We start from the raw sequence: 25,976 nt of genomic DNA, 5'->3' as shown, positions 1-25,976 counted from the left end.
GGATAATTAATTTTATAAAAGCTAAATCTTAAAAAATTTTACTCTCTATAAAAGACCTTTTTTTGCTGACTTTCCACATGGAATTATTAATTGCAAGAAAGATTATGCTGATTATATGAAAATCATTTTATAAAAACTCGTAGTGACTTTGTCAGACAAAGCTTTTGATTCTTGGCATCTTACAACCTTGTTTCTATTCTGAATATCCCTAACCGAACAGTAATCCATTTCCCTTGTCCTGTCCTTCCCCTCCTTTGTTTTCAGAAAACTTTGTAGAGCTTAGGATGATTTTTTATTTCCCTCTTAGATTATCAAGGTCCCTTTTTATTTTTTTCTGCTGTTGAATCTGTGTGCAAAATGAGTGCATTTGTATAATGTAGATACTTAGTATTGCTGCACTTACTCAGTTTTTCCCCCCTGAACTGTCCATTCAATGAGATAGTGAGTAGTTACTCAGCTTCATAATTATCATGAATGTAATGAATAATTATTCAGATTGCATACTGTTTCACTTTCAGTAATATTAAAGGTTAACTCATGTGGATGCTATTGGATCCATTGAAATTGCTATCACTTTTGGCTACTGATGTCTCACATGATGTGTTTTGCCAGAGAAACACAGCATAGTTTGCATATCAGACTTTTTTGTAGGTCAAGCAAAAGTAATCACAGTTTATTATTTCCTGCTAATGCAGATGCCATGTATTTTTCTTTGAAAAAATAAATTACAGCTGTTCTTTACCAACTGAAATGAGGTGTAACCAAGTGTTTTTAAGAGCCAAATGAAGTCCATTTCTTGGTGTATATTTAAATTGTGTTCTTAAATAGTGAACATCATGTGGTCAGTCATTTATTATGCACTTTTTGTGATAACCATTAAGTATCTCAGCAGTAGTTCATGTGCATGCTACAAGTCTGTACAGAGACAATCCACCCTGTTTTAGAAAGGCAGCCTCAGTGTTCAGTATAGATAAAATGAAGTGCACTCTGTAAGAAATTAAAGGTGCTAATTAATGTAAAGGTTATTGCATGAACATTGTGTCACTCAGAGCTGTAGATATTTTTCATTTAGAGTATTTTTCTCTTGTGACTAAAGAGTGTAGGTCTGATCTTGTTTTTATTTTCTCTACTTGAGCAGACAAATCTATTGCTCATAAAGTCTGACAAACTGAGATGGGAATGACTTACTCTCTCCTGAGCTCCATGAACATCATCATAAATGGCATCATATTTTTTAATATCTATATAACCTTTTCTGTATGCAGTACAGCTTCTTCCAATTCAGGTAGTGCCACCGCAGTTTTATTAAAACAGAACTCCTGGGGAATAGTTGAGGAAGACAGAAGTTTCATGTCAGGCAAGCATGCAAGATTCCATCCCTGTAAGAAATGAAAGGGCTTGAAAGGAACTTTCTGAGACTGTGGGAATGAGAGCCCTGAGATCTCAGCTCTGCTTCCAGTGTTGGCCAAGCAAAAGGGGGTTGTTTTTGTTTATTCTTCTATTGGCTCTGGGAATATTTTATCTCTCCCTGCACAGTCACCAGGCTCTGGTAGGCAGAATTAAAAACAGGAGGTGAGGGTTTGAACCCAAACAAGCTGAAGAAAGCAACCCCTTGCATTCTAATAAGCAAAACTGGAGAATCACTTCTTCTTCCCGATATGTTTCTGAAGATTACAACTGAATTCAGTGGAGTCTGAGAAAGTGTGTGAGATGTGTTTGTGGGACCAGTCCTCCCAGAGCCACACTGCCTTTACATGCCTGTCTCGGAATCTCACAGCAAAGATTAAGCAATTCACACATGTGAATGCCAACACCACAGTGGCTGCTTGGGTTTAGACCTCACATAGGAACGTTTGGTGCAAAAGAGAGACAGGAAGTTATTTTAAGACTACATCATGCTGGAAAACTGGTATTCAAAATCACTCTGAGATCCAGAAATTATTTATGTTGCCTTCAACCAGTTGCCTCCAATCACTCAACTGAATTCCATCTTAATTCCCTCTTCCCGGGTTTTGTAAACAGCCTCTTTTCAGCCCTAAAACTTGTTCAGTGAACAGCCAGCCATAGCCTTACATGTGCTTCTTTTCTCTCTAATAATTTTCTTCCCCTTCAAATAGATAACCTCATTTTCTTCCAAGAGACTCTATAAAGGGTTTTTTTATTTGTTTCATTCCGGTCTACACTATTCAGAAGGGTTTGGCATTCACCAGTAGATAAACAGAGGAGTTTATTATTGTTTACTTCCAAAACTGATTGAATATGAATTCTTTATAATTACCTTTCAAAAGCTTGTTTATCATACTCTTACAGTTTTCAGTAGGTAGTCTCATCTTCCCCTATTTCCCATAATTCACATTTTTCTGACCTACGCTTTTCTTCAACAACCGTGAGGTACCCTCTTAAAATTCCAGAATCAAGGAGAGTAAATCCATAGAGGACACTTACTGTCCAAAAAAACCCATAAATTACTCCTCTGCCATTCAATTGTCTGAGGATGATTTTGCCTGTACACCCACACACTCCTTTGAGCCCCTGCACAGGATTGTTTAGGTGTTTTCATTAGAGCATAACTAGAACTAGAGTACACTGTTTAGAGGAAACATTTAAGTGGCATCAAAGGTAAAAATATGACCATAATAAAGAAAATGCAGTTTCTCTGGAATGGTATTACCACTTGGTTTCTATGTGTATAATAGGAGTGACCCTGGATAACCTTAAAATGTAGTAACGGTAAACACAATGTCCAGAAAGTTACATGTCAGCATTTCCCACATTATCTGCAATTTGAGGCAATACCTGGATGAGGAAAGCAATGTGTCAGCCCGGTTGTACTCTGCTGCCTTGGGGTGAGAACTCTGTTACCTGCCACCTTCAGACCACAGTTTCCAGTGTATTAAGGCTGTCATGAATGCAGCTTCTTTTGAAATTCTGAAAATGGTGATTTTTTTGTTAATTAATTGAATTGATTATTTAACTATTGCAATTAATAAGCTCTAACATTCTATATAATTATAAAATTATTAGTACATCGATTGTTTAAATATTAAAAATACCTCTGCCTTAGACATGTCTTCTAAAGTGCACTGGCATGTTTGGCAAGTGAGTGACATTTGTCAGTGGTAAGCAGCAAGTCTTGTCTTTCTCAATGTCATGGGTTTAATATGTGCTCATAGTGAAAAAATGCTACTTTTCAAGTCCAGGCATTTTCTAAAAATAGCCTTCCAACTGCAAACAGGTGTAGTCCTGCCCACATTTATATGCCAGGTAGCCTAAAATGTCAATGGAGTGTTGAATAGTTTATGAAAGACATTCACTACCTCCATTCATCTCAGTGGCCCTCTGAATCCTGCCAAATTCCCAGTGTCCTTGCTTCACTGCTTCAAAAGCAGCTGAGGCAGGGGAGCATGTGGCAATGTGTCTGTCCTCTCAGCTGACAGCAAACAGGTACACGTTAAAATGCAGGCTCAAATTGATGACCTCTTAAGCAGGTTACAAGCTCAGACTGACCTGTCTATAAATAATTTAGAGGGTATAATTTAATCTGTGCAGTGGATTCAGTGTGTATCCCCTGCATTCAGTGAGACCACATATATCTTATTACTCAGTGTATTTAGATGCCACTGAATGAAGTCCTCAAATTTTTCATCATGGAATATAGGAGAGCACCTTTGTTTAGGTAAAAGAATTAGGCAAAAATTTTATTCCAACAGTGTACTGAAAAGTAATCGTAGAGTACTTAAAATTAATCAGGTGCTGAAGTTTCCTAGAGTCATGGGACATTCTGCTAGGAAGCATTCCCTGACTCATTTATAAGAGGACCTGGAATTAATCTACCTGGGGACTTAATGAGCACTGACCTACAATTCACAAGAGGCTCCTCCACACCAGCTCCCTTTGTGGACACTTTTGACATGCAGTTCATGTAAGGTAGTTTACAGCTTTTGTGTATTTGTAACCTTCCTTGTTCAAAATAGCTTCCCTTCGTAAACAAACATTTCATTTTATCACCAAATAATAATTATTTTTAAATAAATAATCTTCTTGATCTTGCAGAAGACTTCCTTCACTGCAAATGCTGAATGTGCTTGGGCTCCTAATGAGGAAGAGGAAATAGATTGCATGGCTATAGCATTTGGATTAGTTGAGATCATTGGGCCAGAAATATTTTAAATTCTCATAAAGTCCCAGAAGTGAAGCACTTAGGCTGGAAAACAATAAGCAAAACCACAAGTGTAGGGAGGAAAAGGAAAGAACTTCCAAGTATGTAGAGTATGGAGTGGCAGATTATTAAATTATCCTGTTAATTAGCAATACCTTTAGACATAGATGCATTTAAAAAAATATGAACTTGCTTTGTTGGTATCTTTGGTACAGAACTCACTGGTGCATAACAGTGAGCTCCAAAAGTGCTTTTCCAGATTTATGTGGAAAAGTGCATATGAGAAAAAGTATTTCTTATTGAATGCAGTGTTTTAATACCATGTATCTTAATACCTTTTCTTTCCATTATTTTGTCAAAACTTCTTGGTTTAATCCAAAGGGGCAAAATTTTTCAGTGTGTTAGAGAAGGGACCATGTTATTTTGCTTGTATTCTCTGTTCTGCTTACTACTAAGTGGCCTGATCTCAATCCCACTGAAATCAGTGAGATCTCCAATGCTGAAAGGAATCAGAACAGGATCACGCCTGCCATCAGTTTCCATTAGGTGCAGATTTATCTCTGTGGTAAGCAGGAATAGGGTGCCTTAAGTACTCCCAGTTATTAGCACCATCTAATTCTAGTGGAGAGCACAGTTTTCATAAATTGTGGTATGCTTTGCCTGCTGTTGTCTCCTGCCTAATAAGTCCCTCTGTTGGCAGGATTATTGCTGATGTGATAGACTCCTGAAATTGTACATCTTAATTTTAGATTTTATGAACATGTCATTGAAACCATCTGGTTTTACTTGCCATTTGGGTAGAACTAATGGAAAAATTAGTCCCTGATGACCCTCAAGAGGTTATTTTCATATTGCCCCTTCTTATCCTGTAGCCCCAGTATTCATTCTGAATTATGAAGTGGACTTTCATAGCCGAACTTCTTTTTAAATAAAAGACCTGTATCTTCATATTGAAGCAGAAGCACATCATTCTAGGCTAAAAGAAGTGATCTCCTCCTTGGCTTGTTACATATAGGATCACCTGGGAGAAAATACAAAATGGATACAAAAATTCTCAAAATCAACTGCAAAAAAACCCCAGTGTTTGTAAGCATTTCTACTGATACAATTATGATTTAAAATTAGGAAATAAAAGCATTTTATTTGAGCAGCCTTTCTCAAAAATGTTTCACTTTACTTTTTTCAGGAGTCACTGATGTGATGCCTCCACATTTTTTTTCCAGCTTAATCTATCAGGTCAAATGATGAACATGCATAGACAGTAGAAGAAGCTGTCCTCTGCCTCCCTTCAAAGTATGAAGGAGCTGTGCACCTGAGTTATGAACATTGTCCAGATCAGGGGCTGGAATAGCTTTTATTGCCCCCATACAAAAATGATACGATTGCTAAGACCAAGGCAAGAGGAAGCTTGGGAAATGTGTCCCATTCTCACCCCGCACAAACCAGTTCCACTACAGGCCACAGGTGCAAGAGGCAGACTATATTTTCTTTATTTTATCTTTCTCGGTCTTTAACTGGCAGCAACAGAGTACTGTCATTTCAACCAGGAAAGCAGAATGTCAGTTTTTATGATTGATTAATAATCGTGCGGCTTGAACACCATTGTGCTTAGTTACACTGTCTTTTCTAGGTAACATTTCGGACAAGAATCTACCACTGTAACATCAACAGCCAAGGCGTCATCTGCCTGGACATTTTAAAAGACAACTGGAGTCCAGCATTAACTATTTCTAAAGTTCTCCTCTCCATCTGCTCCCTCCTCACAGACTGCAACCCGGGTAAGGCGAATTAACTTTTATATTCACATTCATTCATAGCTCATATTTGGTCAGCTACGAGGTCAGTGCTCTGGTTTACTGGTGCCTACTGACAAAAGGCAAAAATGTAAATTTTAAATGACATTCATATAAATAAGATGTAGTATAAAAAGAAAGCAGGATTTCAGGAGCATTCTTAGTACCAAAGACTAAAATCTTGTAATTCAGAAGCTTTAATCAGTAGAAAATACCTTAGTTAGCACTGATTTGGATATTACAACCAGGATATTACTACCGAGAAATATTAATGAGTTAATAAATATTGAAAAGGAAAGCTTTCATTTAAATACGCTGATAATATGCTATCTGAAAAGAATATTAATAGTACTGACAATGATAGATGCCTAACACAGACTCTACAAATAATGAAAATTAGTTTAAATAAGGTTTATTCAATATCTTGGGCAGTCAGTATGAGTATTCAAAGCTAGCTGTCATTCTTATTAACTAGCATAGCACTTAACCTCTCCCCTCAGCTCTTTTAGATTTGTTTTTTGCCATTGACCACTAGATCTGTAATTTCCACTTTCCCTTTCCTATTTACCAATGAATAATTCTGAGGGTAGCTTTGGAAAATTGTAATATATAGAAATTATTAAAGAATCATTGAAGGAAAATTAAGTGATCTGTTTATATGTCATGAGGGTTGTTACTGGTTTGATTTTTACTGTGCACTTCAATATTCTTTTTAATTTGCCCAAAGGGCTAAAAGTTGCTTTGCAAAGGGCTAAGAATTGCTTTGCAAAGGGCAGAATGTGAGTCTGGTGTAACCAGGGGCTGAATTTAAAGCTCTTTATTGAAATATTTCGAAGCTCAAAATAAGATGAGAGTGTGTTTGACTGGTTTTATTTTCATGTGGGTCTGTTACTGTATATAGTGTTAAAACCCATTTTGTTCATTCCAGCTAAGAGCTGGAGTAATAGTTACCATTTTAAGCAGATTCATTTCACGTGGATTGAATGCTCTCTGCTTATGTCTCAGAAAGATTGATTTTGATTTCTGGTAGTGTTTACCCCAAAATATGCAGAGGTGCCTGTAGGTAACCAGGCGGATTGATGACAGAAGTGTAAAGAAAAGCAAATTAATATTTGCTCATGTCTTAGAGACTGGGTAAAGAGCTAGAGACTGCAAAGCTGTGTTGGGATTGAGAAACTGGCTATATGTGCTTTGTTGTGGTCATCTATCTTTGGGAGGATACAGTCATCTTGAAAGCTGGCCACATTCCAGCAGTGACTTGAAATTTAGACATGTACTACTTCTGCCCTCTCAATCTTTTTCTTAAATCCGTACAGATGCTGTCAAACAACAGTTTTAGCAGACCAAGTGTGTAAGAGGAATACTGAAAACAGTTACCCATACTATATTATCGTGTGCGACAAGTTGACACACTAAAAATGGGAAGTTCTTCTGTTCAGCTTCTTTCAGTTCACAGCCATAAGCATTGTTCTGACCATAGTCAATAAAACAAATTGAGGATGTTTCATTTTCAAATGTTCTCTTTAATTATGAAGTAGTTTTGGATTTTGTCATTGCCTCATGCTAACGTTTTCCTTTGATGTTTTGAGGAATTAATGCAATTCCTTTATTTGTATGGGGAAATCCCCTCTCATAAGGCACTGATGGCAGGAAACTGTCAACTGCTGAGTCGTTTTTGTCTTCCATGGAGATTGCCAGTTTCATCTTAGATACATTTTATTAAAAAGAGAACTTTGTATGTTAGTGATGTACAACAGAAGGCTTGCAAAAACTTGCAAGTTCTTACTTTTCAGCATATTGCCTAATATCTACAGCTGTACTGCCTATCACATAATTTTTATGCTATTTTATCATTAAAAAATAATTGGCTACTTGCCATTGGATGGATGGATAGATACATCACTGATATATATATGACTGAGATACCCATCACTGAAATATATCACACATACATGTACATATGTAGATAAACATACACGTATGTGTTTTCCTTTCTGTCAGCTAGGAGTAATTTTCTAATCCCTCAGTCCTCTCTTCAATTTTACTAGTCTGTCCCTTTCTAAATGCAGCAATCCAACAGGGATCTCGATTTGATAAGCAACTTCGAATTCGTTTTTCACCATTCATCAGTCAGAAGCAGATCAGGTCAAATGGAAAGGCAACACTGAATCTTCCACAAACATAAACACTTAGGATGGGTGAGTTTTCCACCCAGCCTCTCTGAAGGGAAGAATCTAATATCAGTTACCCTCTACTCTAACATTTATGCAAATCTTCATTATAACAACAAATAGGAGTAAGAATGGCAGCTAATTAACCCTCAGTCATACATAGTGATTAAATGGAGCTGGAGCACAGCTGCAGCTTCATTGGCAAGCACTGCTATTCTTCTCCAGCAGGCTGAGCAAATGAAAAGAGGTATTTGCTCCTGCCGCTCCTGTCATTCACACAGTAATCTACAAAAGCCACGGAGAGACTCTCTTTCCTCCCTGGTTATACATCACCACCCTTTGTTCCCTATCACTCCAGGCAGGAGTGAGTTTGTCCTTTTTAAATAACTAATACAATCCTTTACTCATAAGCTGTCTCAGACCCTTCACTCCTGATTATTATTAATTGTCTCTATTTTGCTTGGCAGTATCAGCCAGTAAACTGTGTTAATGAAATGTCTAAATTTTGTAACAGCTGGCTGACTTTTTTGTAGGGGGAAGGGGTGCTGTAGGGCTTGTGTATGAGTGAACATGTGTGAATTATCTGGGAGTGTGAGAGAGCCAACTGGAATGGTATCAGAGAGATGGGAGAGATGGTGGGATACACTAGCATCCAATCTGGGGATTAGTATTTTTCTTTAAGGTGTTACTCGAGGGCACAGCACACATCCCTTTCTACAAAGCAGGGCTCCAGTCCTGTAAATATTTTGGCATGTGCATGAGGAACCCTATGAAACCTGATAGAAACATTCATCTGCATGAAACCAAGTATGGGAGTGAGTGCTCATGGGCTCTGCTTGAGTGCTGAAAATACTTACTTCCAGTGTTAGCTGATAGGGCTTGCCTATGTGGGTGGTTAGTTATTTCAGAGTAGCTCCATGTGTGGACACTCCCCACTTTGGAAATGCATTAAGTTACGGAAACCTGTCTGTCTTGGAGTAAAAGTCAACCGTACTTTAAGGATGCAAGCAGAGCCTAGGGAGTGTAAATTCCCACACTGCCTTAATCCAAAAGAGCTTTCAAGTGCAGATGGCCCCTCAGGTTTTGTATTTTACTGAGCTTGAAATGCTAAATAGATTAATTATTTTTATATTTAGAGAGCTGGTGATGCTGATCTGGGTTAGAATGCTTATTGTTCTCAGTTGGTCATTACCACCCTGGCCCTGCCAAAGGTTCTCAAGCCCTAGGAAAATGTCATTTGCAAATGCTTCAGGGAAAACAAATGGAAACACTGACAAGACTGCACTGCAACACTTTTCTTTGCATGGCTTCCTTCTTCACACATTCAAAGTCTGAACTTGGCTGGCCTGATTATTCCTGATGTCTGAACAGTCTAATGTTGAATAATGTCTGCTTAGTAACACACTGCTAAACCTTGATTAGGACATCAGAACAAAGCCTGGTACATCTCCCTCACACCAGTCTCTTCCCTTCTGGTGTCATCCTCTGGCTCTGGCTCCTTACCAGTTTTCCCACATGCAAGTTCCACAGTCAGTGGGGATTTTATCCCTCAAATGATGTTCTGAAACTGAATACTTCAGTGCTGCTCCTGGTCCACTTCCCTGTGTGGCAACTGTACCTGTCTCCAAGCTGCTGCAATGGGGATGTGCCAGGGGTGCAGACAGAGGGTAAGAGGGACAGACTGAGATGGGGACAGCCACAATATTGCTTTCCCACAAATGTGTCTAGTTAGACTGAACACTTTGGCAGCTGTAGCCAAAGTAACTGCTGTGGGGCTCTACAGAGCCTCACTGGCTTTGCTCTTTAGAAACCTCTGCCTGATTTCTAACCTGAACTGACTCATGGGAATTTTATATCCACTTGTTTTTAAGCAACTCTCATCCTATAGATTAAGAGAGCATTTTCCTGTTTTTCATTCCCAGTGTACTAATGAAGAATTATCCTCTTTCCTCCTGGTCTTTATTTGCTGCACACTAACCAGACCTGTGTCTATTAACCTCCTTTCATCAGAGAGGCTTTCCATTCCCCTGTTCATCCTCACTGCAGTCATCCTTCCTGAACATGCCTGACTTGCAGAGTTCATCAGGGCATGAGGCACAGCTAGACAAACTAACCCCGCTCATCATCACCGTCATCTGGGTGGAAATATTTACTGCTCCCTGTTGGATGTCCCTATCTCACTGACAGCCCCAGCAAAGGTTATTTCTGTCTTAGCCCTGTCATTTTCACTGTTTGTCTGCTTTTTAACCCAATTTAGTGAAATGGTGGAGAAAGGAAAAGGAAAAAGGTAAAGGAAAAGGAAAGGGGAAAAAAGGAAAAGGAGAAAAAGGAAGGAACAGCAAAAGAAAGAAAAAGCTTTTGCTAGAAAAGTACGTTAACCTGTGGCAAAAGAAAAGCACAAACAACTGTATGCAACATTCACTTCACTGGGGTCAGCACCAGGCAGGTTGGTTTCTCCCTCTGACTCTGCTCTCAGATACTTCAGTGACATATTATATTAGCAGTGTAAAGCTGCTTGTCTCTTGTTACCTTTTAAACCCACCAGAAAGCATGAGGCAGTTTGTTCAGTGTTATATGTAAAGTTTACTGTGAACATAGTTCAAGATTGAAGCATGCGTGTCCTCACGGTAAATGTACTTACAAGAGTAGATGAGTTGGACAAGTAGCACTACATTACTTTGATGTGAGCCCCATCAATTTTTATAGTAGTTGCAGTTGCTCGGCACATCTGAAAAGTAGACTGTTTATGTCAAAAACTCTGCAATGTACATTGTGGTTTTCAAGTACAATTTACTTTGGTTAGAAGTAAATGTGCTGTTTTTTGCAAGTACTGCCATGAATCATGAATTTACTAGATAGTTTCATACTTTGTTAACCCACAAGAAGTAATGTGGCTTGCATTTTAATGACTCACATTTATCTAAGCATGGATAAGCAAAGTCAAACAAGATCCTAAGATTATGGGGGTCTTTATGTGTCTCACAAGGGACACAAGATATGCTTTTGAATGTTATTTATGAATCATCCTTATGTTTTGCCTTTATTTTCTTCGGAAACTTCTTTGCTTTTATCACAGAGTAGGTATAAGTGGCAATTTTGGATTACATACTGTTGTTTTTCTGTTGTAATTACAGGCTATCCATGTGGTTTGGCATGATTTAGGTTTGCCTAAATTTTCTGCCAAAGAATATTAACACCCCTGCATGCACCTGCATGAAGGTGCTGGTATTTAGGAAAATTTAGAGATGAGATTCAGTTATTATATTATTCTTTTTCTTTTCTTTTTTCCACTTTTTTCTTTTTTTCCCCTTGTCATTTTCCTAGAGGTGTGCAATGTTCTGTACTCTTGCTGCTGAAGGAATAAAATCCCCATTCTGTCATCCTTTGCAGAAAAGGATTCAGTAGTATAATTTAATGCATATCTTTGATCCTCTATGGGATCTGAAACAGCACTTTGGAGAGTGACTTTTCAACATAAGCATAAAAGCCCTAAAAGCCTGAATGGTATTTGCCCTGCTACAAAGCTCCTGGAATTGCTGCTGTTTCCAGAACCTTTGCAAAACAGGAGTAGGTGGGGAGATGTAAGTCAGACAACATGCAAGGCAAAGGACCAAATTAGCTATTTCTGAGCCTGTTTCTCTTTCAGCCAGCAGTATACATTTCTGGAGGGAAGTTGGTGTCCTGCTGCAATGCCACTGCCCTGACCCTCAGAAGGTTTGCCTTCAGCAGCCTTCCCCAAAGCCAGCTGTTGGAATTGCTCCAGCAGGGGTCCATACCTGCAAGAGCAACATGGATAGATCTGGTGTCTAGGAAGTTTTGAGTGTCTCCACATTTAGAATTTGTGTTGGAATTTAGAAAATTTAGGTTTCATACAAATGCTCATTCATAGCAATTCCATAATCTCTACCACTTTGCATAAGGTATTGATTGATAGGAATATTTGGAATACCCAGTATAAAATACCCATGGAACTGTCTTCTGCATACCCCAGACAAAGGGAAGTAGATTCACTTGAACCCTTTCAGGAAAACTCATCTCCCTTTGGGAGTTGGAATGAGGCTTCCAGACTTTAACTTGATGCCCATTGACATACTTGGTTCTCCTGACACTGCTTTGGTCTGATCATCTCTGGCACAAGGACATTAAGAGCCAAAATTGCCACAACTGCTTACAAAATGAGTGTGTGCAATGCAGCAGGTTCCACGAGAATCATTCTGTTTTTTCAGTCAGTAAGCCCCAGCCATACCAGCATTTGAATACCCTAATAGATGTCCACTGTGTTAATAGAAAATATCAATGTTCAGAATTACTGAGATACTTGAAAATGCTAGTCTGTCAAACAAACCAAAAAAAAAAAAAACCCACAGAGTTTTTAAAAAATCTAAAACAGCTTAATAAAGGAAAATGTAACATAGCTGTAATAATAAAATCTGTTCCATGCTGGAGCATTTGGTTTTGAGTGGGGATTTGGCTGACTTGTGGTCACAGCTCTGCTGTTTGGCTTCCATGTTCAAATTTTAAAATAGCTACCCAGCCCTGGGTAATGAAGAACAGGTCTGTGCCCTTCACTACTCAGCAGCCTGGATGTGTCTTTTTTTCTCTCTGTTATTCTATGTATCTTGAGCTACCAGGAAGTATGGACAATGTTCCTCCTCATCTGGTGCTTCCCCACAGCGTAGGCTGCTTTCTGTCAGTGCTGGTTCTTGTCAATGTTCCTTCTGCAATTTTTTAGACTTCCCAATTATCATTCCTTCTTTTCCCCTCACCCCCAGTTGTGAAGTGAATTTAGAAACTCTGGATGACAGCAAGTTCAAGGGATGAGCCACTTCTCATTTTCCTCATTCTTGTAATTTTTTTCCTTAAAGCCATAATCTGCACATTTTGCTACTATCAGACACTGCTCCAGAATGCAATCTGAGGGGTTTTTTCTCATTTAGCATCTTAACAGTTCTGTTTAGCAAAAAAGACTCTCTTAGTTTTTCCTGTGCCCAAGTATATTCTATTATGGTTCCTAATAAAATTTTGTTTCCTTTTTGAACATTTTTGTCAAGACATGGAGAAGACAGGAAAATTATGGTTCCTAATAAAATTTTGTTTCTTTTGGAACATTTTTGTCAAGACGTGGAGAAGACAGGAATATTATAAATAGTCATTACAAATACTCATTAAAGTTATAAATAGTCATTCTGTAATAGTCCATATTTGAGTAGATTTGTCAAATGTGATGAATATTCTGGAAAATGACTGAAAGACATAGTTGACAAAACTGTTAATTTGTCCAATTTTATGCGGCTGGCTAAGCCCTACCACTTTCTTTCCTGGCACCCACAGGCTACCAGGTGCAATGTCACAACACAGTACTATCAGACGTACAACAAAATAATCTCATTTTGCCATATATCCTTTTTGTAAGCAGCAGAGGGTCGTGTAAACAATGAAATTGGTTTGTTGTCTGAGAGTATTTATATTCTTTAGCTTGGAGCTGGTTTTCACTTTTCTTCAGAGTTTGTATACTGTGCTCTGTCAGGAAAGAGGCAGGTTTCTGGGCTGTTTCAGCACAATGAAAAATGCTGTCTTTGTATCTGGAGCAAGAAAATGCTCTATGCCATGTCACTCAAGCATGGCAACAAGTAAGAGACAGTAAACAAAAGTTAGAGCAGCAAGGAATCAATTCAAGTAGTAACGTTTTTTGGTTTGTTCTAAGTTGCAAATAACCTTTCTGTTCCTTTTTACATCTCTGCTGTGAGTTGTCTTCAAATGAAATGAGCTCACTCTGGAGGCTTTGGCTTAGTGAAGACAAAATAAAGTTGTGGTTGCTCTGCTGTTGTGGTGCTGCTGGGCTGGGAGCAGAGTGGATGGGTGAATTGCATAAAGGTCATCCTAATAAGTTGTCCTAAACGAGCATGAAAAGAAAATGCAGCATAAAACTGGTGGGTTTTGTTCTGCTCTCAGTGAGTGCAGAATGACTTTGGCACAATTAATGGGATCTCTTTGCTCACGTGAATGAAGTTGATGGTGGTTGGCTTTTCCCAAGACAACTCCACCTGTGACAAAGCTCTTTTTGTAATAAAGTATTTGTTTATATACTGTATGTTCTCCTCCCTGTTCTGCAAAACCTGCTCCATATGTAATATGTCCATATTTGCCCTAATCATATCATAGAATCTAGAGCTGATATTTACAAACCCTTGATGGCTTATCCTTGATTTCTCTTTCCATTCCTTTTAAAAGATACTGCACTATACTAGGTATGCGGCACTATGTATACAATACTAACTGCTATCTATATTTTGAATCACTTACACTTTCTCATATTCTGAGCTGAACACACAGTACCAATATGTTACAGGCATAAAGATGCTGGCTGACAGCCTGCAGGCTTTTCAGCACTTCCCGTGGGATTTAAACATCCAAAATCCCACTAGGAGCCTCTCAGCACTGCCAGTAAGAGACTCGCTATACATCTGGTCTTTAAATATTTGCAGACACATACACCTATATCTCTTAAACTCCGTGGACTTGATCTAGAAACATGAAATTAAACAGATGTAAATGCAAGCAATGCAGCACATTATGAAAATTGCTCATAGATAAGCATTGAAATAGAATTAATTTCCTTTGCCGTGAAGAGCTGATGAAACCGTTACAAGATTTTGTTCTTATCAGTTGACTAAGTCCCCTCGACGTGAACCCATGGCTGTGGGGGTTATTATAACAGCAGGAAAAAACATTTGTGAACTGTCATCCCTTTAGTAGTTCTCAGGAAAATATGTCTTGGAATATCTCCTAATTATGTGTGCAGGGGGAGGAGGCTTGGATCAGGATTACTATTGATGTTGGCCTAAGTCTTTCCTCTTTTCAGTTGCACTTTGACAACAACTTATGGGTAGAAGAGCATTATTTGTTAAGCATAGAGGCTTTTCACATGTTTAGATTTAGGCTATTCAAAGCTCACAAGACATCATTAAAAAGATCAACACAACTATAGCAGTAAGATTGTTTAGAAATACTTAGTTTTAAACCCCCCATTATGGTTTCAGAAGTCTACAGTCTGTTTAAATATTTTTTCCTGAAAAGTGTCTGGAACTATTTACATAAGAAAATTGGTGGCTTTATGTAATTTAGAAAGTGAATGGAAGAGATTTTTTTTTTAAAAGAAAATGTGCTATCTGGATTTTGTGGTATCCAAAGCATTACACAGTCATTAACTGTAGCTCCAGATGCCAGTCACACACACACTTAGCCTGGTTTTTTTTTTTTTATCTGATGTATCTGTAACTCTACAAAGAATAATCACTAGAAGGAGTACAGTCATTCTCTAGCAGAAAATCAGTACTACTCATTTTAGTCAGGTACATTGCCTGTAACTGCTCATCGCTCAGTGGTTCAGAGGAAGGTGCAAAATTCCCTCAGAGCACTTTACTCACACAGTAAAATACCGGAGAGGAAATTCCCTCCTTACCACAGCTAACAATCAGATTATGTGCTGAAGAATGAGCAGTAACAGCCTTTGCAATGGTAACTCAGGTGGTGCCATGACTACTAAATTTTCTAATTCTTTTTTAAATTTTCCTAAAATACCTTCTAGTATTCCTACAGTGTATTTTTGGATGTGAATAACTATTTGGTGTATGAAGCATCTGCCTCCTTTAAAATTTTGCTAAGTGTGTTGGGGTTTTGTTTGTGTTCCTTTCTTACTATGGAAAAGATAAGCAAGACCATTTTTAAAAATTAGTCTTTGCCAAATTACTTGTCACATCTTATTTTGTCTTCTTTTTTCTAGAAGAAATAAGCTTAGATTTCAACCATTCCTTAAATGGGAGAGGTTTGACCATGCTGCTAATGATTTCTTGCCCTTTTCAATAAGTTTGCTGCTCTTAGTTTGTTTTTATTTAAGAAGATGTGAGAAAAATTGGAACTTCAGACATAGTAATATTCAACCATTAGTTTATTAAGTGGCATCTGATTAAATCAGAGATTGACTAAAATCCAAATCAGTAAAGAGGCTTTGTACATCTGTGTCAAGAAATGAATGTAAAGGGATGTAATTCACACTCATGAGAGAAAAAAAGTCTTGTCACTACCCTTAATTGTTCCTGTTATTCCTCTAAAAGGGTTTCTACAACATATAACATACAGTCTTATCATAAAATGGAAGTGAAGCTGGAAAAATATACACCTGATTTTTTTTTACATGAAGCTTATAAAAGCTATATGATAAATATACATACAGGGGTTTTAAAAGTTTGTTCGTTTCTGCTCAAGAAACAAAGCATCTATGAGCTTCAGCTCAAGCATCATTAAATTAAAGGTACTTGAAAAAATGCATGAGTGATGGATGCTACAAATACAAAAGGTTACAATTCATTTTCCTTCCAATAGGCATATGTAATTTAAAATAGTACCAGTGGAGGTTTCCTATGCCCATTACCTCAGAGAGAAGACAGGTAATTTAGTGCATACACATAATAAATCTTTGTGTGAACTAAGACCAAAATACATCATCAACATTAAATGTTTAACAATGTGAAGTATTTAAATAAAGCTCATATATAAAATATAGACTTCCAGCATAATTTGAATGAATTCCAAGATACAAAGTAAACTGCTTTTTACTTTAAAAATACACTCCAATCATTTACAGTCATTAAACATATTTTCTTTGTTTCATGCAGGTTTTGTCTAGCCAATACAGACATGTCCTTCATTGCATTGGAATCTTTTTTTTTTTTTGGTATGAATTAGATACAACACTTCCAGGCTTAACCAATTCTACTGGATATATTTTTCTGACTAACCAAACTGGATGTATTTAAGGGGAAAGTCTTTTTTTTTTTTTGGTATGAATTAGATACAACACTTCCAGGCTTAACCAATTCTACTGGATATATTTTTCTGACTAACAGAACTGGATGTATTTAAGGGGAAATAAAACCAGAAAATCAGTAAATTTAGACATCACATGAATTTCTAATCTCATAATAATTTAATCTAATATTCATTGTTCCCAGTTAGTACAAATAGTTCAAATCTCAGCTGGAGTAGACTGGCATCAGTCCTGCTGAGCTTTTCTACCCCATATTTTTCATTTAAACTTTGTTCCATTTCACTAAGGGAGTTTTTTGTTTTGTGTGTTTGTTGTTTTTCTCTGTGTACCTTTTTTAACATGAAGGCAAGGGCAGATTTTCAAATTTCTTGCCATACATTTCTAACTGCCTACAAACTACCTTCAGGACCCTGATTAGCACAGCTATTTATAAGATTGATTCTTCCTGTTCTTAAATTACAATTATTCTTGTTTCACTGCAGAAATCACACTACTCCACATTCTTCATGCTCTTGAAAAGAATCTGCTCCATTTGGCTAACAGATTCACAGTAAGAATGTAGAGTCAGTCCTGAAAAGCAAAATTTATAATGCTGGATATAAGTATGTTAGGTATTAAATCATTTAGTCTCTCACTTTCTTGAGTAAGATTTCAGAAATTAGTATTCCTGAGTCATTCAGATTCTACCTTCAGAGATGATTTACACTGCTGCAAGACATGTCTCTCTTATTTTGCATGGCTAATTTTCTACATTATTCAGCAGGGGAGGAGAAAATGGTTGTTTGTTTTTTACAGATCTATCAAAGGCAACAAATAAAACAAATTATATGCAGTGTGTGTTTCAGAATCCCTATTTTCACAGCAAATTAAGTTCAGGTGCATTGGATGGAGCCATAGACAGCTACTTAAATACCAAAATATATGGTGTAATTGTCCCAAATTTAAGGATGGGCTGTACTGTAAGATTTCACATTCATACGGGACACAGAAATAGAGCTCTGATTACTAAATTGTTTGTAGAATTTTGCATCTGTACAAGGCTTAGAAAAAGCCTCTTCTATGGAGTAGAGCATTTGCAACTTCAAGGTGAATTAGATTTCAGAAAATTCTCAAGGGCTGGAATCCTCCATGCTCGGGTCTTTATAATATCGATTAGATAAAGTGGCTAGATAAAGTGGCATGAAAGTAGAACTTACTGTAAGACACAATATTCTACTAGCAGAAGGAATGTCTTCTTGACCTTCCATGTCTGCTCCATCTCTACCTTGTATTGCTTTTTTCTGCTGCTCAGTCTTAGAACTTTTTATGCCAATGCCTGAAGTCATTTTGCAAAGCGATTATCATTTATTCAGGCATGACAATGGAGTCAACGTGACCCCTCAGGCAGGGAAGGTAGGATTTCCAAATAAAGTTATTTTGCCTGTTACTAAATGTGAAATTATTGCTGTAAAATATCACAAATTCAATCTCTTTTTCAGCATTGCCATGTAACTTCATTGCAACTAATCCAGGAGCAAAAACTGCCTACATGATGAATGCTAATTATTTTGTTTAATCTGTTTTTCCTTCTAGTCCTATTAGAACCTGTTCATAATTAAGCGGATTATGTTCATGTTCTGAAATTAATTTAGAAGGGGATAGTCATTTGGTTACTATAATGGGGTTATTTTCTCACTTACCTGCTGATTCCTCAGTCATTGCCAGAGCCCACACCACCCTGCTCCCTTCATGTGATGTCACCTCGGTGATCAGCCCCCAGAAATGTTGCCATAAGTGGCCTGTAGCAGTCTGCAGGGCAGGATGGCACTCTGGTTTTCATTCATTTCTTTCTGGCTTTCATCTTGAGCCACTGTGTGTTGGTACAAGCATCTTCCTTGGGTGCTTCTTCTGGTAGGGCAGTATTGCTGCAAATTCTGCAGCACTCAGGGGATCAGACTTCACCATTCTGGGCTGTCAGAAACCTGTCAAGTGTACACTTAGCAGTGAGACTGACTCCACAAGTCCATGCCCCATACTCTGCTGGCACTCACAGCATTTACAGTGCAGTAGCATTTTGGGATGCCTCCTCCATAATAGTATGGACCACATGTGTGGCAACATGGGATCAAACAAATAGGCTCAAATGACCCATGCCCACAGTCCAGAAAAAAACAAGAAGCCAACCCCATCAAAGATAACATCTGAGCCATACCAACAAAAATTCTGAGTAAATTAGTTTCCAGGCATTTTTCTTCTACTGCCTCTGGATGCAGATATAAACTTAGACACGTCGAGGCCGGATACAGCTGGTGACTTCCTTCCACGTGTTGCCTGGTAGAAAGGGTATAGAGAGGGAATGGAGAGGCCTGACTGGTTTTCATCTTACTGTTGCGTAACAGTAAGAAGTGTGTTCATGCAAGGCACACCTAAGTTTCTATTCCTGTTTCAGGGGATATTTAATTTGCCAAGGGATTTCAGGCCCTCAGCTATGAAAAAGAGTCCTATTAGTAGTCCTATAGTAGGGATAAAATTCTTCACTAACCCACCCTTTGTAAATAAAGGCCTCTTACATTCTTTTGACATTATTCCTAACAGCAGTTTTGGATTTAAATGCGACAAATTAATAATGAGATTTAGCAGGGCGAGAAGGAGAAAATCAGATTAAACCAAAATAAGTAGCATTCATTACATATGTAGGCTTCTCTAGTTACTCCAAGGATAAATTACAATAAAGGTATAAAGGGATAGATTCAAGAGCAGGATTCAGATGACGTCTGCATCTGACATAAAATGATCTGGATGTTTTTAAGTTGAAGATTTTTGGTATTGCTCACATTGAAACCCTTCTCCTAAGAGTGAAGATGAATTTAGTACTCATTTCCCTCTCAGTGTCTAAATGCCACCAAAGGCAAGATTATGAAGTAACACTTCCTCCCCAGCCTGTCCCCTGGGGAATCCATGTGGTGAGTGGATCCTATTGGACCTCCTGGTTTAATCACAGAGTAATCTACCTTTGGTACATGTGATTATAGAATATCTAACACTGCACAAAGCATAACCACAGAGAATAGCTTTACACACAGTTGCTTTGGGATTAAACTGTCCATTCAGAATGTGTAAGACCCATAAGTCAATCCTTTGCCTGGAGAAGATTAGTTGGAAGTGAGAAGAGACAAAACCAGAAGAAAACCGGTTCTTTTATCTTTAGATGAAAGAAATGCTAAACACACTAGCACTTCTATAGAATAGCTATCCCTCCCTTAGTGAATCTTCAAACACACACACACCAAAAAAAAAATTCACATCCACAGTGCTTTTCTGAAAATATAGTTATGACCCTATGGATAAAGGCCAGTTGCATTATGAATCTTAGTATTTTGGTTGCTTGACAGTGTTTTGAGATCTGAGAGCTGTGATTTCTTCATTACCCACTCACAGTCATCTTCCACAAGGTAAAAGCACATTGCTGTAACTTTTGCAAATTTTATCAAGCCACATGCCATGTAATGTCTTTCAAATCAAGTTCTACAGTTAGTAACCCCTTTTTATTAATTTTTTTCTAATAACAATGACTGTTTCTCAATTGGGTTCATTATTATGAACAGATACATTGCTAATGTATCTCTGCTTCTAATTTTGAGACGCACCCAAGCATCAAAGTGAAGTGTGTTATTTCAGAACTTTAATTGTTCCAGCATGCTGGCACTTCTAATAGGTGCATGTTCTTCCTTAATTAAAGACAACTCTTCAAGATCAGTACACTGCCTCGTTGATCTGTGATTGCCTCAGCTAACTCCCAGTCAGACAGTGAAGTTTATAGAAATCCTGCTAAAAACTGAAGTCTGAAAAAAAAATCCATCTCTTTAAACAAGAATGATTTCCCTTGGCAAGATACAGAGATGAATCACTGCCAACACTTTCCTTTAAGACCCACGTTAATAAAATTGAGCCAGATAATACTCCTTATTTCTGAAACATCTTTTTCTTAGGCAGTCTCATATTTCACACCGATCTGTGGGTAGGTAGCCTGACAGCAATCAAATGCAAGTCTAGAGAGAGGAATGAGTTTCTCCTTCGATGCTTACAAAATGGGTATTTTAGTAAATGGATGTTTTCTAAACTGGATTTGCAGAGCTCTTTCATTTTTGAAGATAGGTAACATTTTTTTCTCCAGACAACAGTTTGGACATTGCAGTAAAGTCACACATGCCTTAACATTTCTGTAACTGCAATCATTGTACAAACTAACAGAAGTCAATTGTGTTTCTGACAATTCTACAGAGCTCAAAATTTAGAGTCAAGTCATGGAGAGCAGTCTCTTTGTGAGACATATCTATACAGCCACATTTGCCAAAGTATCCAGATACTTTGCAGTTTTTGGCATATTTATTCTCAGAATAGCCTGTGTGATGGAAAAGCATTAGTCCAGCTTTACAGATGAGAAAATAAGGCACCACTGTAAGACCACTTAACTTTATATATATATATTAGAATTTTTCTACTGAGTGTTGATACATGACCAACCAAATCTACAAAACTAGTTCCTGAGATAAAACACAGACTTCATTATGTGCCATATTGTATGATTTCTGCGGTGAACTACAATTTCTAAAATTGATATTAGCTTCACTGACTTTTTTTCCTTGTAGACATTAGACCTTTCTAGAATTTGTTCCTTTCTCCTCTAATGATAACAATTTTTCTTTCCTGAAACAATTCATTCTATTTGTTCTTTTTTTTAACACAGTTTATTGATCACTTTATCATTCCTCTGCATCACTTTCAAAGAGCCTTGTAGATGCTTAAATACATTCTATATGTATAGCTGGAACTGTGATTTTATGAAAGTCAGAAATAAATTGTGGTTCAGCTTGTAGGCTTTGTGAAGCAATTCAGAGCCCTGCTACCGCCCTTTGTTCTGACTTGAATCACTCTGTTGTTCCAGTTCGTGCGCGTGTGTTGATCAGACTTCCAGCTGCGAGGCAGTTTTATTGCCGCACAAACAGGGATTAGTGCTGTGCTGCACTCGTTTTCACTTGTGCCCTGATTTTGAGCACTCTTTTCAAAGGTGAAAGGTTAGCGGAGTAATTCAGTGTGCCACTTCACCTGCCTCTGCCTCCAAAGGACTGCTCAGTCTGTGCATTATTATTAATGATAGCAAAAGAGAGCAACACTGCTGCTGTAAGATCACTGAAGAATACTATGATGCAGTTCACATAGCTCATTTGCCACATCAAGACTCACAGCATCCTTGACATGGTCTTCTAGGAGTTCATTAAGTTTAAAACAGGTGATATGTGGCTAACTATGGAAACTTCCCAGGACAAAGTGACACTATAAATAAAATTACTCACAAACAATTCATCTTCTCTTAATCCCTTCCTCTTAGAGTATTAAATTGCTCTGTGACACATCTGGTATCACGTATCTCACACTGCCTTTCTCTGCAGTTTTCACTGACTGGTCTTTTTATAATGCTAGCCTGGATACCACTGAAAACAACATAAGGAAGTATAATTGGATATTAAATATTTTTTTAATTAAGTTTAAGGATGGTTTTGGTGTGAATCAAGCTGACAGCATTTGCTGTTAAGAAAATTGGTGTTTCAGTGAATTACTAGTTTCTGCCCTTGCCCCGATCTTAATTTTTTTAGTTTGCCTTTTGGGACCCATTTCTTAAAGGTTGGTACAATATTAAAACACACAAAAATTGGATTAAAAAATCTTGGTTTTCACTGCAAGCCAATATGAGAATATATTCTGTGCTGCATTGCTATTTGCACTGAAATCACCATACAGAATGTAGTTGCTGAAAATAGGCACTTTTATTTTTGGAAGGTTTGGTTTTGGGGTAGCCAATCCAGCCTGTGATGCTGTATCAAAATGACTTCAAGGCAGCTATCCTGTAGATGACATAGATGTCCCTAAAAAAACCCGAAAACAAACAAACAAACAAAAAACCCTCAAGCACTCCCACTTTCTTTAATTGAAAAAGAAATGCAGCATCATATTTGGAAGGAGAAGCAGTTGTAAAAAAAAAGATATTCCATAAACAAAAAAACTCTTCTAAATGTGTAACTGAAGTCCAAATAACTAAAAATTTGTTTGCTTTCTACTACATGTCACACAGCCTATCGAAAGAATAGAAAACAGATCTAATTTTTAGTAACTGGTGTTTCAGTACAGGTAGTTCCATGGAGCCTCTCAATGGGATGCCTCTCACAGCTATGAGCATGGAGTTTGTAGTTCAGAAAGAATAAGACCTTTCAAGCTACATCTAATCTTTGGAAATTTTTTCACTTTAATTCTGCTCTTCAGCTGGAGGCCAACTCTTTTTAATTCCCTTTGATACAGAGCTGAATCTAAACTTGGACCAAAAAAAAAAAGTACATTGTAAATATTTGGCTGAAGAAACTGAGGTTTTTATAGGGCAGTGGATTTTTTCGTTTTTAAGGTGCTCCAGAAGTCTTTCTGAGAACCCACTTGTGGTGGTGTAATAACTGGCTCCATCAGCTGTTCTCTATTAAAACTGCAAAATGCTGCAATAGGAATATAATTCTACTTTATAAATCCTCATAAAAATATATAGAATGCATACAAACACCCATAATGTACATTTTAAGTCCAAATGTGTGTCTCTTTAACCATGTTGGCATTACCAATTGGAATTTCATTGCATATCATGTGGCTGATGGAGAAGGCACATTGAAATCAAGCTGTTAAACACACCATCTCCATTTTTTATTTCACTAGAGTATGTTTGCTGTATTTTTAAAAGAGCATTGAAAAGCCCAGGAGATGAATTCAGCTCTGAAATTGCTATTTGCTGACATAGAAATAGCTGTAAAAATACAAGCCGAGAAAAATACAGTATAGCAGTATATTTTCATTTATTTGGGGAGAAAGTAGTTTTAAAGAAGAATTATAGTCTGTCTTCTGAATGATAAAGCAGTTTAACCAGCGTTAAACACAGCTGAAATTTTGTAATGACCAAACCTCAGCTCATCCAAATCCCCAATAGCATTAACTCCCTAGAACTGGATTGTAAATTTGATTAGCTTCCACAGACATGAGACACAAATGTTCTTCCTTATACAGTCATATTAAGTGGCTGCAAAAGAAGATGACAAGGCATTGTAAAGCAGCGCATCCAACCTTTTCAAGCCAGGGACAAGCTCCAGCTCACCCAGCTTTCAAAATCACATAAATACAGGAGAATTTCATGAATTCTGATGTAACATGAGGATTACATATGGTGAGGTGAGGAGGGATTTAGCAGCTGCAGTGTTCCTATAAATCATCCGGAACCTTTTCTTCATAGTTTAGTTCATTTGATTGACATTTTCCATGTAAACTACATTGCTGAACCTTAGCTTCTGTCCTTGCCTGTTTAATATGGTGGGGTTTTATATATTTCTTTACGCATGCACTGTCTCCTAACATGAAATCTGATGCTGTAACTCCTGGCATATTTTACATGGAGATAATCGGAGTATGGGATAAAAAATTATCTTTACACAAGTTAAAGGTTATAGAGGCATCTTAGGGCAGGTTTTCAGAAGTTAGAGTCTGGGACTAGAAGGAGCTGTAAATTGCAAGACCTTAAAGATTTCCAGGTCCACTTCTAAAAGAAAAAAAAATAAGAAAAAATAGAGTCATTTACTAGTTATGGAAACAAATCTCTAACATCCAGAGAGTAAAGCCACAGATATATACAAACGGAAAATAACAAATAGTTTTCTGGTAATGAGAAATGGAAACATGTGGAAAATGCCATTATGAATTTTGAGATTCAGTATTCCTTTTTATCTCTTAATTAGACGGTTTATGCAGTGATTGTTTTATAAATACATATTTGGACTTACTAATGGAGATTTCACAATACCCTTTAAGCAGCACAGCCCAGCTGAGAACCAGGTGGTGCTTATCCATGTGCTATGTAGTTTAGGGGATAGATGGGGACCATTGTTTCTTTCTAATACTTGGTATTTGGTAGGATTTCTTCCTTATACTTGATGTTTTGTAGGACTTGGACACTATAACCAAGGCTCATGCATGCTGGGAATGAAATCCGCTATTTGTTTTTATGAATGTACTTCTATTTATCTTGTAATCTCCATTTTATGGCCCATCCCAGTGTATAGCAGTGGTGACTCATGACTCATGAAGTGTTGAGAGATGTGTCTCCTTGGGCCTGCTGGCTGGCTGAAACTGCCCACGCAGGTGTAGAAAGAGAACGGTGGCATTTCTGGAACTCACACACCATCCTTACATCCTGTGGCAAAAATGCAGCATTCTGCATCAAATTGGCCAGTGTGTCGCTGTCACAGAATCATAGAATCAATCGGGTTGGAAAAGACCTCAAAGATCCAACCTTACTGTGGTTGCTAGACCATGGCACTAAGTACCACATCCAGTCTCATCTTGAAAACCTCCAGGGACAGTGTTTGGGTGGCTGTGATCTGAAGTTTAAATATTCCTCCTCTCCAGCTGTCCTGATTTTCCAAATGAAGCAGTTGTGCCTCCTGGTGGGTTTATAGCTTTAGAGGAACTGCCCAAATAAGCCATCTCTCCCAACACCTGTTGAAGAGTCCTTTTTAAAGTCCTCGTAAATAACCACATGCAATGACAACACCCCTCCAGACCCTCTGACAGAGATGTGAAATAGCTGGTCCTCATTGTCAATAACTATTTTTCTATTCCTTCAGTTTGGTATCTCAGATGAGCAAGTAGCTTTGCCAAACTGTGGGGTTTTTTCTTTTATTCAATATTGTTACAACCAATAAAACATATAGCCAGATTGAAAACAACAATGTCATTACTGTTATTACTGACAGCACCTTTTAGTAGCATTCACTTGGCAGCTGACTGTGGGTGCAGCTGGTCCTGATCATGCTACAGCAGGCAGGGACCTCTTTGGTTCCTCAGTCCTGCTTAATAGAGGCAGACACCAATGGAGGGAGGCATCTGAGATGATAGTTGATTCATAGGTCATTCTCTTGGTGGAAATTCACACAACTACAACAAAAGCTTTGTAGACCTCAGAC

At 37.8% G+C, this 25,976-nt stretch overlaps 1 protein-coding gene across 1 annotated transcript in view; it reads left to right on the top strand.

Moving 5' to 3' along the window:
* LOC103809650 (ubiquitin-conjugating enzyme E2 E2) overlaps positions 1–25,976 on the top strand; it is a gene marked incomplete at its 5' end in the record, with an annotated part of 37,430 nt that overhangs the window by 8,181 nt on the left and 3,273 nt on the right. Inside the window, one exon of the mRNA XM_009082505.1 lies at positions 5,790–5,937. Within this exon, the coding sequence (XP_009080753.1) occupies positions 5,790–5,937 (148 nt within the window). The remainder of the gene's footprint in view (positions 1–5,789; positions 5,938–25,976) is intronic.

Source organism: Acanthisitta chloris, unplaced genomic scaffold (genome assembly GCF_000695815.1).
Source record: "Acanthisitta chloris isolate BGI_N310 unplaced genomic scaffold, ASM69581v1 scaffold13399, whole genome shotgun sequence".
Taxonomy (NCBI): Eukaryota; Metazoa; Chordata; class Aves; order Passeriformes; family Acanthisittidae; genus Acanthisitta; species Acanthisitta chloris.
Note: the sequence above shows the minus strand (reverse complement) of the source record. Positions and strands in the feature narration are given on the sequence as shown.